Raw genomic sequence first — 12,571 nt, 5'->3', positions numbered from 1 at the left:
GGTCAATAAATGTCACTTGGATTTTCTTTCCCATTTAGAAGTCTGCTTGAGTCCAGAAGCAGTGGTCATTTGTGTATGAGCTGTGTTTGCCTGAATGTGTTTCTGACTGTTATTTGTTTAGAAAACAGCCAATGCCAGGTCAGTTGTCAGCCACAGTTTTGTAGCAGATTTTTTTCAGTTTGTCTGCAATTTCGACAGTGTATCTGATAATGTGACAATATGCGTTTACGTGACATGAAAGGTGATGTTTCATTGTCCATTTGGAAAACTTGCCCAGACCTATTTCTACCAGAGAATCAAAGAATATTTTGATGAGCCAACATCTACAAGATTAATATTTTCAAGTCCTATGTACTGTTCTTGTCATATGTAATTAATGGCACTGTCCAACATTTCACATCAGAAGTGCCTGTCACTGCAAACTCCAGCAGTCATAGAAAGGTGGAAGCTACACTGTCGGGAGACTTATTGTGCTTCATTATATTTTCTTAAACTGAAAATCATTTTATTTATAGCATGTAAATTGTGTCACAAAAACCAAGTTACTATCTGATGATCAAAGAAGCAGTTCTCATCTGACTGTTTAAAGAAAATACTGTGCTGCCAGTAACAGTGTACACTCAGTTATATATCAAATTAATGCTAAACGGTAGAGAATAGTCTATACATGTATCCTGAATTTAGCACACTGTGATATAGAATGGTTCTACTGAAAAGAAATATTGTGAAATTGACTGGTTTTCTTTAAATAAAAAGTGTATTTATTTACAACACATGGTTGTAATTTGCAGTCATTGTAAACAAAACAAAAGACTTGCAATACCATGTTGATTGGCACAGGAAAGTATGAGGGTCATGTCAGACTAAATAACATAACATCTTGCAAAGACAAGAAAAATCAGTCTCTGTGAATTTTCCTGTTTTCTGTGTTGATATATGAAGATGAACCTCCTAGTCCAGGCAAATTAGGAAAAATGGGGGAAAAAAATTTAATAAGTTTTCAAACTTTGGGAAAACACTCTTAGGTGATGTAGAAATAAAAAACAAAAAAGCAAGGTAATTAGTTTATGAGTGCTTAAATTTGAAGGTAAAAAAAGTGAAATTTCTTTTAAAACAGACTTATTTATACAGAACAATTTTGCTTTATTATCTTTCACTTTAGATTTATGCAACTTTAATTACTGGAATGAAAATCATTTTTCATGAAAGTTGAGAATTACTGTAAAACTAATCAACAATTTCTTTTGTTGTGATATATTTACAATCATCTGCACAGCATGCAGACAATGAAAATACCATAATATATATCAAACAAATTCCTGCCTTTTTTCCCCTCATAGAACATTCATCCAAATCGCCTGTCAAATTACTGTGAGGCACATTAATGCAGCTTTGTTCGTGGCAGTTTTTGCACATTGTTGTGTAATGTAGGGTAGCCTTCACACATCCGCACTTTCTTCTGCAGTCTTGAGTGCAGTCACATGAAATCAGTAGCACCACTTTCTCTGGAGCAGGTGGTCGTTTCATGTGAATTGGGGAGAGCGATGAGTTTGATTCCCTCCAGTCCAGTTTCTGGGATTCAAGTTGTTCCCCAGCCATAGCTGGACTTGTAGGTAAACTTGGTAAGAGTGGAGGCGTCCTGCATCAGTAGTGGGTGACAAAGGAGAGAGTATAGCAGCATTTTTTGCCTAATCCACAAGTACATTAAAACATTAAATCAAATGGCACTTAAGCTGTCATCGTCAGGACGCTCTAGTGTTTTTGTGTAGAGAGAGTGAGTATAAATTTCCTTTGGTGTTTTTGCAATGGTATCACGAGAGGAAGCACGATTGTTGACTATCCGTGAAATATTATGAAGTTAAGGATACCGGTTAAATAGTTGGAAAGCTTTTCCTTTCTCAAACAATGCTGAAATGCTGTCACAACCACTTACTGCATGCAGAAACAGTACTGAATTCTTGCATTCATGAATAAGTGAGGAGTTACATATATCTTTAGAACTTTAACACCTTGTTCTGATGCTGCCTTTTCCTTCCTTCATCAGGATTATGCCTCTGTCGTCTGGACCAAGAGCAATAAGTGGCACAAAAAGATCTACATCTTGACCGACTATAATCACTTGCTGGTAAAATTTTGAGGCATCTATTGCTTTTGCAACAATTTCAACATCTGCATCATCATCCACAAATCCTGTTTTCAATACCAAAACTGCCTAGCTTTTGCACAAGCTGTGGAATAAAATTTCCATGTTCAGAGAACTTTCCGAATATTTCTCAAATAGAACAGCATCATTATCTTTATAATATATCTGAATATAGGCTATTAAGGTTTTATAAATGTCACCAATAGGTCCACTCTCAGGCCACACGACATAATGGATAAGAAACCATCCATTTATAACAAAGAACTTGGATTAGTCATTGTCAGTATTCCTTTCAGGTACTTGATTGAAAAGACTGTACATTGACAACTTTTTTGTTTTCATCATCAATCCACTGCTGTCAAACAGAGACATTGCTACACTGATAATTCGTACACTATGTGATCAAAAGTATATGGACACCCCTAAAAACATAAATTTTTCATATTAGGTGCATTGTGCTGCCACCTACTGCCAGATACTCTATAACACCAACCTCAGTACTCATTAGACTTTGTGAGAGAGAGAGAGCAGAATGGGGTGCTCCACGGAACTCACGGACTTCGAACGTGGTCAGGTGACTGGGTGTCACTTGAATCATACGTCTATACCCAAGATTGCCACATTCCTAAACATTCCCAGGTTCTCTGTTTCTGATGTGACAGTGAAGTGGAAACGTGAAGGTAACGTACAGCACAAAAGCGTACAGGCCGACCTCATCTGTTATCTGCCGACAGTTGAAGAGTGTTATAATATGTAATAGGAAGACATCTATACAGACCATCATGCAATAATTCCAAACTGCATCAGAATCCACTGCAAGTACTATGACAGATAGGCGGGAGGTGAGAAAACTTTGATTTCACAGTCGAACGGCTGCTCATAAGCCACACATCCCGCCGGTAAATGCCAAACGACACCTCACTTGGTGTAAGGAGCGTAAACATTGGACAACTGAATTGTGGAAAAATGTTATGTGGAGTGACGAATCACGATACACAATGTGGCAATCCAATGGCAGGGCACGGGTATGGCGAATGCCTGGTGAACGTCATCTGCCAGCATGTGTAGTGCCAAAAGTAAACTTCGGAGGCAGTGGTGTTATGGTGTGGTCATGTTATTCATGGAGGGAGCTTACACCCGATATTTTCTGTGGCACTATCATAGCACAGGCCTACAATGATGTTTTAAGCACCTTCTAGCTTTCCACTGTTGAAGAGCAATTCGGGGATGGCAATTGCACCTTTCAACAAGATCAAGCACATGTTCATAACGGATGGCCTGTGGCAAAGTGGTTGCACGACAATAACATCCCTATAATGGAGTGGCTTGCACAGAGTCCGAACATGAATCCTGTACAACACCTTTGGGATGTTTTGGAACGCCGACTTCGCGCCAGGCCTCACTGAATGACATCAAAACCTCTCCTCAGTGCAGCACTTGCCCTGAAGAATGAGCTGCCATTCCTCAAGAAACCTTCCAGCACTTGATTGAACATATTCCTGTGAGAGTGAAAGCTGTATCAAGGCTAACGGCGGGCCATCACCATATTGAATTCCAGCATTACTGATGGAGGATGCAACAAACTTTTAAGTCATTTTCAGCCAAACAAACTTTTAAGTCATTTTCAGCCAGGTGTCCGGATACTTTTGATCACATAGTGTACATGAAGCAATCCTTTAAATCATCAGGCGAATAAAACATGCACAGTATTCTCTGAAATAACTGTGTTGTATCTACTTCAGTTATATTTTTTTCAAGCCTAGCAGTTGACACGCACATTGACCTAACCATGCTCTATCACTTAAGCTTCAGAGAACCAAATTTTGGTGAGACAGTAACCATTGTTCAAAGAGCTTCTTTAGCAACAGACACAGCTTTGTAGCAGCTTACTTCCTGAGAAGCTACTAATACAGATAATAATGATTACAATTGCTCCTTATAAACAAAAGGAGTGTGTTGTTGCAACTATAGCTGAAATATTCTGCCAGTTTTCTTGAAAAGCGGCATCAAAGTTGGTATGTTGAGGGCGGCTTCTACTTCGAACACATGAGGGGTTCGACACTAATTTAGTATAGCAGTCTTGATGATAATGAGCTTCTGCAGCTTCTAAACACAAAACACTGTTGATGCGTTCAGCAACCTTTTTACCAAAATCATCATCACATTCCTCTGTTTTCTCAAGCAGCATATGTTTCACAGTTAAAGAGCGAACTTCAAACACTCCAAGGTGTTCGTGGAGTGGGTTTTTTTGTTTCCGCCTCTATGTCACACTTTTCAGCACATATGAAACATTCTTTTTACAAATTGAACGGACAGAAGGAAGAGGATTTAAAACTTTTATCATCTGCTTGTGCAACATTTTGATTAATTAGTTTCCTTGTATTACATTTCTTAATATATTGACGTTGACATATTATGCACTTCAGTCAGTCCCGCATTCTGTAGAAGATTATGAACCTCATCCTTTCGGAAGGAGAGACATCAATAGTGACGAAGGGCTTGGAAACTCCAGTACGTGATAGCAATAAACGAAACAGATTTGCCACATATAAAACAGGTACTAGGATCCAGCATCATTGTTTTCTCAGACCATAAAAAAGAAATGAGACTAAGAAGAAGCACTTCATAACACCACAAACTGATAAATACTGTTACAAAAAAAGAACTGTCAGGTATTACTTTGACAGTTCACAACATTAACTAAACTGAACTGGACACTGGATAGGAAGAAATGGCAGCGACAGTAGTGGTAGGGGAGCACTGAGTGAATGGGAAGAGGAACATTGCATTTTCATTGTTGGCATTGTCCTGATTTCAACAATACTAATCGCACAAGAAATATCATCAAGTAGACTCTATAGGCTATAAAATATTTCCATACACTTGCTTACACTTTTAATTTAAATACTTTGCTAAGTAACAAAAACTGCAAACTATTTGTTAACAGAATTCTGTTCCAATTCTTGTACCTGAAATACCATTTGTATAAATGAAAAGATGCACAAGATCTATTTAGTATAAAATTGTGGGAGGAATATATTTACTAATAAGAGCTCTGTTCGAAAAGTGAGCCTTTTTGCATATAAATTTAAAATATGGTACAAATTGACTTTTGGAACAGATAAAAAGGGGGATGTATGCACCTAATACAGGATCATTGTGTGTATTTGTAGTTCAACAAATTTCAATTTCCCATTTAGAAGATACTTTAAACTTTTAACAGATGAACCTGTATCCCTAAAGCAGAATTATCCACAAATACGTGAAATTATTAGCCTCTGTGTGGATAACTTATACTAATATGTACATTTTTATATTTATTTAATAATAAACTTACTTATTAACAACTGTACAGGAATCTGAATAACATAAGCAAAACAGACAATAAAGAATAAAATGAAATGACGAATGTCTGTTTTTATGGTTAGTGTAATGTGTTACAAAAAAAATATTTGTGACAAAAAATATAATAGTATGTGATAACAATGAGGAATGTATTTGTTTGAAGTATTGAAATATTTTAAAAAGGTTTGTAAACAAATTATGGTCAGATGTAAGGATATTAATTTGACTAGTAACTGCTCTTTTCTTCACTCCACTTTAGTTTTCTACATCTTTCATTGTCTTCCCCGTCTATTTTTCACCATCTCCACTCCTGCTCCTGTTATGAACACTGCACTCAGCTTTTCACTCTTATTAACTAGTGCATGATGTTTAAGCAGTAACCTGTGTCTTGCATATTATCCTGTCTTCCACCTTTAAACTCACAGGTTTTCAAATCTGATGCAGTCCCAAACAATCAGTCTTTTCTTCTCATCCCATGCAGTATTTCTCTCCTGAGCCACAGTTCTGTTTGACTTTCCCGAAATTTACTCTTTTTTCCTAGACCTCTCCAGTTCTTTTCCTTCACCCCTCTTCCTTCCCATTCAACCCTGCTGCCTGATAAAGGGGCCACTGGCTCCGAAAGCTTACCTATTTACAACCCTCTTCTATGTGTGTGTTCTGCTGCCACTTGGTGAGTAGATTTTTTTATCTATCCAATTAAATTATTAATGATGTAATAAAATAGAAAGAAACTTCCACATGGGAAAAATATATTAAAAACAAAGATTCCAAGACTTACCAAGCGGAAAAGCGCCGGTAGACAGGCACAATAAAATAACACACACACACACACACACACACACACACACACACACACACACACACACACACACACACACAAATTACGAGCTTTCGCAACCGGCGGTTGCTTAGTCAGGAAAGAGGAAAGGAGGGAAGGAGAAGGAAAGATGAAAGGATGTGGGTTTCAAGGGAGAGGGTAAGGAGCCATTCCAATCCCGGGAGTGGAAAGACTTACCTTAGGGGGATAAAAGGATAGGTATATACTCGCACGCGCGCGCGCGCCCACACACACACACACACACACACACACACACACACACACACACACACATCCTTTCATCTTTCTTTCTCCTTCCCTCTTTCCTGACGAAGCAACCGCCTGTTGCGAAAGCTCCTAATTTTGTGTGTGTGTGTTATATTATTGTGCCTGTCTACCGGCGCCTTCCCGCTTGGTAAGTCTTGGAATCTTTGTTTTTAATACAATTAAATTATTAATTTGACTAGAGTAGCATGTGATGTGACAAAACCCAGGACAGAGCATACAGCGCAGAAATCTTGCTCTTTTGATGGTGAGTCGTTCAGGTAAGCTCGGCCAAACGGCCTGTATGCTGCACGTGTTTGACTTCTGAAGTAGGGACTTTACTGTAGCTTATAGTATTATTTGCAAGTTAGTCTTGGGTGTATCAGTTTGTGAGTTAAGAATTTGAACTGTGTATGGAGCGCAACTGTGATATAATGAACTGTTTATCTGCCTGCAACTGCGCTACTAGAACTATTTCAGATACCGTCTACCATTGTGTATAGTCTTCAGCTGAGAATCTGAACTGTGAATGTAGTGCAACTTACAGTGACTGTGATATAATGAACTGTTTATTTGCCTGCCACTGCTCTGCTAGAATCATTTTACATTCCGTCTGTACCATTGTGTATTGTAAGTGTAGGACCATCATCACAGCAAACTAATCTTCTGTATATATAGCAACAGTGTAATTCGAATGAATGCTAAACGTACATTAATATCACAAAGATTCACTGCCTTAACTCCCCGTTTCCATTACTTAATTTACTCGTGTCTCATATCAGTACTTCGTCCACTGAATTCTTAGGCCACCTTAATAATCATTATTCGCTTATGTAAAGCCATGGCGTGCAACAAAATTCCTGTGCAGGCAAGCCATTTAGCAGGCTGTACATTTCTCCTCTGCAGGACTGGTACCAGTAGAGTTACAACTACCCGAAAGGTACAGGTGCAATCCCTATCAATGACCTTACTTTAAGGGAGGGTTGGGGGGGGGGGGGGGGGGGGGGATAAAAAAAAATAAAAAAGCAACTCCTGAAACATTATGATCAATATGTTTCTCAAACACTGTCACAAATTTGCTACAAAATGCATTTTCTTTCGCATTAGCTTTCTTTAAACCAACACCATTTCGTTCCCCCTTTTGTGTTTTATTAATACCGTGTATTCTGCTACCATTCATTCTAGATGGGTCGTGCAATTCTACATCATGCATAACTTCTGATACAATGGCACTAACACACATGGGTGCACTGTGTTCCACGTAACAGGAGGGGCCTCAAATTTACAGCTTTCACAGTACAACACATTACCACAGCAGATGTATTTAACATACATAAAGCATATTGTTAAATACTACAAGACTGTTATTGAAATGTTATACCGATGAGATTAAAAGTTGTGTTGCGGTAACTAACAAAAAGGCATAATAACAAGATAACTTTTACAAAAGTCTTGTACAATGATACATTTGCTACAAGCAACAAAAGTTACTACTTTACAAAATCACAACAATTTCTTCTTTATGCACATTTTCATTACCAAGTACTCTAGATAATAACTGTCTTCAGCTGCTCCTTCACAAAACTGGCCAGAACAGCATTCTGCATTACACATTTTGCCACACCCCAAGCAATTTGGAGATACTTTTACCTTTTCTCACTGCTCTGACTCTTCTCTTTCAGTTCCACGTGCTTCAGATTTTCTGAAAATAGAGGTAATCATTTCACTGAAAAATACCTCACATAATTATTCCTAAGCCAACAAAGTTGTATTACCTATGAGTAAGCCTATGTGCCCCCCCCCCCTTTTTTTTTTTTTTTTTTGGAGACCTATGTTATTACAGATAGCTGCGTCGTCTGCAGAAAGTCTGAGTTTACAATTAACATTGTCTGCAAGGTCATTAATATACTACATAAACAGCAAGGTCTCACACACTTTCCTGGGGCACACCTGAAGTTTCATTGACATCTGTTGACATATGCTGTGGCCTTATTCCAAGCAATTTCAAATCCGGTCATAGGTCTTGGCTAATACCCTCATATAATCATTTCCTTCTGACCGATTTAATGCAGCCCACCATGAATTGCTCTCTTGTGCCAATGTCATCTCAGAGCAGCACTATCATCCAATGTCCTCAATTATTTGTTGGGTGTATTCCTATCTGTCGTCCCTACAGTTTTATCCTGTATACCTCCCTTTGATCCCATGGAAGTTATTTCCCAATGTCTTAACCCACAGTTTCATACTGCACCTTCTTCTTGTAAGTATTTTCCACATGTTTATACTGCATAGACTCTCTTCATTCATTTTCCTACCAGTTTACCTAATTTTCAACATCCTTCTACAGCACCCCGTCTCAAATGCTTCAACACTCTTCTGCACAGGTTTTCCCACAGTCCACTTTTTCACTGCCATACAATGCTCAACTCCAAACTTGCATTTCCATAAATTTCTTCATCAAATTAAGGCCTATGTTAGTACTAGTAGATTTCTTTTGATCAGGATTGCCCTCTTCGCTTGTGCTAGTCTGCTTTTTTGACTTTTTGCTTTGTCCGTCATGTGTTACTTTGCTTCCTAGGTAACAACACTTCTTAACTCTGTGGTCACCAGTATTTGTGTTAAGTTTTTCACTAATTTCATTTCTGCTATTCCTCATTACTGTCATCTTTTTTATCTAACTGTCAATGCCTATTCTGAATTCATTAGATTGTTCCTTCCATTCAACAGGTCCTGTAATTCTTATTCACTTTCGCCGAGAATAGTAATGTCGTCAAAGAATCTTATCATTGATGTCCTTTCACCTTGAATTTCAATCCTATTCTTGGACCTTGACAGATTTAACCCTGTCCAGCCCAAATTTTATGCTGCATTAGGAAAAATTTTAAAATATTATTTCTGACTAACTCTTCTATCAACACATTAAACATGATTTGAAATGTTTTAAATTGGTGCAGTTTTTTCTTAATGGGTTCATGTGGACCCAATACACATTATCTTTTATCTTTTTGTGTTGCCATCTAGTGATTTAGTTTACACACTAGAATGCAATGGTGCCTGGGGAACCCGTGGACTTTCGTGGATACTGCAGAAATATCTGAAACCTGTAATGGGCCCCAAATGGAAAGAGTTAAAAGAATATGAAATTTCCAAGACTGACAATGTTTCCCAGAATCCAAAATCAACCTCTGTCTCGAAATTTGGAAGGAAATCCTAAGATATTTCAGTTGTATATAAAGTACACCAGTGACTAGACACTGTCAATAAATTCCACTGTCTGACAGCAATGACAATGTTACCCACGACAGTACCACAAATGTGGAGTTGTTTAATAAGGTTTTCTGAAATTCCCACAACACAGAAGACATAGCAAATATTCCAGAATCTGAATCAAGAACAGCTGCCAACATTAGCAACTTAGAAGTGTAGCAAAGCAACTTAATAAAGTCAAGTCTTCCAGTCCAGAATAGATAGCAATTAGGTTCCTTTCAGAGTATACCAATGGAATAGCTCTTTATTTAACAATCCTATACAACCACTCATTTGATAAAAGAGCTGTACTTATGGATTTGTCACATCAATATACAAGAATAGAAACAGAAATAACCTGCTGAATTACAGACCTTTATCGCTGACAACAATTTTCAGTAGTATTTTGAAACATGTACTGTGCTCAAACATTATTAATTATGTTGAAGAAAATGATCTATTGATGCACAGCCAGCAGTGATTCAGAAAACACTATTCTTGTGGAACACAACTAGCTCTTTATTCATACAAACTGAGGAGTGCTATTGAAAGGGGATCTCAGACTGATTCTATATTTTTAGATTTCCAAAAGGCTTCTGACTCCGCTGCTCACAAAAGACTTCTAATTAAATGGCGAGCTCATGGAGTATCGTCTCAGTTGTGTGACTGTATTTGTGATTTTCTGTCACAAAGGTCACTGTTCATAGTAACTGAGGGAAAGTCATCGAGTAGAACAGATGTGATATCTGGCAATCCCCAAGGAAGTGTTATAGCGCCTCTGCTGATACTAATCTACATAAATGTCTCCCAGACAATGAACAGTGTTCTTAGATTGTTTGCACATGATTCTGTCATTTGCCATTTAGTAAAGTCACCAGACTATCAAACAAATTTGTACAGTGATATAGGCAAGATATCTGTATAGCGTGGAAAATGGCAATCAACTCTAAACAATAAAAAGTGCGAGGTCATCCACATGAGCACTAAAAGAAAATTGTTAAATTTTGGTTACACAATACATCACACAAAGTTAAACACTGTCAATTTGACTAAATATCCACGAATTACAATTACAAACAACTTAAATTAAAACAATCACATAGAAAATGTTGTGGGGAAGGCAAACCAAAGACTGCAATTTATTGGCAGGAAACTTTGAAAATACTACAAACCTGTTACATACTGGCTTCGTTACACTTGTCCCATGTTCTTCTGGAGTACTGGTGTGTGGTGTGATATCATTACGAGACAGGATTGACACAGGATACAAACAAGAAGAGTGCATAATATACACAAGGTGGAGTAGTAATTATTAAAACAAAGTCGTTTCTCACTGTGACGAGATCTTTTCACAAAATTTCAATCAACAGATTTCTTCTCCAAATGCAAAGTTGTGGCCGAAGCATGTGCCATGGAGGTGTACGGAAGTGGACCCGCAGGAAAGGTGGTAGAGGGAAAGAGTCAAGTTCAGTAAGAAGGGACTGGACACAGAATGCAAGGGAGTTCCCAGTTTCGGGCCACCGTTGCAGGAGATGGATCCCTGTGTTAGGGAAAAGGAGACAGTAATTTGGATGGCAAAGTGAACTCTGAATGTGGGCAGTATAATTTGCAACCAGTAGTTGCCGTTGGAGCTGCAATGAAGAAATGCCAGCTTCCATGAGGAAGATGTTCACTGGGTCCATTTGGAAGGCTCCTGTCATGAGCCAAACTCCACAGTGGTGAATGGAGTCCAGAAAATGCAGCACGGAGGGTGGTGCTGAACCATACACCAGGCTCCCATAGTCAATAAGTGACTGTACGAGGGCTTTGTACAGCTGCAGCAGTGTAAGCGATCAGCACCTCAGTCAATGTGGCTCAGGCATTGAATAATGTTAAAATGCCACCAGCCAAGTTAAGCAGGCATCAAAGACCAGTCCCAAAAAGCGCTACTGCTAGTGTGAGACCATTAATAGCAATTAAAAAGAGTGGGACACTGCGTATAGAGCTCCATGGGCACACTGTGGGAAGCACCAATGCAAACTCTGAATGTACGGAGCAACAAGAAGTTCTGTATAATAATCAGGAGTGTGTCCCGGAGACCCCACTTGGGCAGTGTGGCTCGGATATGGTGTCGTCAAGTGGTATCGTAGGTCTTTAGTACTGGAACAATGATACTTTCCTATCACTGCGACAGGAATTCGCCATTGCACAAGATGAGGTTGAAGACCGCAAAAAGGTGACGCTGGTAATCCACTGAGACATTTAATTAGTTGGGAATGGATGTGGTGTGGGGCAGTGGATGTGTCAGGACAGTCGACAAGGATACAGAGAAATTTCCACTCACTGAAGGGAGTAATATATAGCTCAGGGAGATGAGGAGCAAAAATAGGTGTTGTCCTTCCATCCGCTGTTTGAGGAGACAAAAGGCGGGTGGTAATTCTCAGATGCAGAGGTGCGAGCATAATGCTCGGCAAGAGAGAAGACATAATCGCAATTATGCCTGGATTGGCAGATACAGCTCCATGTGTGAAAATTTCAGGTACACCTGCAGGCGTCTGATAGTCTTACAGTTGTCAGAGCTTGTTTCAAACCTGGGAAGGAGAGGTTTGTGTTCCAATGGCGGACACATATCGTTCCCAACACTCCTCATTTCATGAGTAGGTGGACCTGAGCATTGAGCTGTTTAAGGGCATGAGGTTCTCCACAAACAGGTGGCCCTTATGACATTACAGTGCCCACCTACGGTCTCTAATGGCCACAGCCATTTCCAGCGACCA

General features: G+C 38.9%; 1 protein-coding gene across 1 annotated transcript in view; it reads right to left on the bottom strand.

Moving 5' to 3' along the window:
- Positions 1-371: 371 nt before the first annotated feature.
- Positions 372-12,571, bottom strand: part of LOC126292219 (histone deacetylase 8-like) — a 93,683-nt gene continuing 81,483 nt past the window's right edge. The window contains exon 9 of the mRNA XM_049986085.1: positions 372-8,271. Coding sequence (XP_049842042.1) covers positions 8,216-8,271 — 56 coding nt within the window. The 3' untranslated portion in view covers positions 372-8,215. The remainder of the gene's footprint in view (positions 8,272-12,571) is intronic.

This window comes from Schistocerca gregaria, chromosome 9 (assembly GCF_023897955.1).
Source record: "Schistocerca gregaria isolate iqSchGreg1 chromosome 9, iqSchGreg1.2, whole genome shotgun sequence".
NCBI classification, from domain to species: domain Eukaryota; kingdom Metazoa; phylum Arthropoda; class Insecta; order Orthoptera; family Acrididae; genus Schistocerca; species Schistocerca gregaria.
This window is presented reverse-complemented; position numbering and strand designations above follow the sequence as displayed.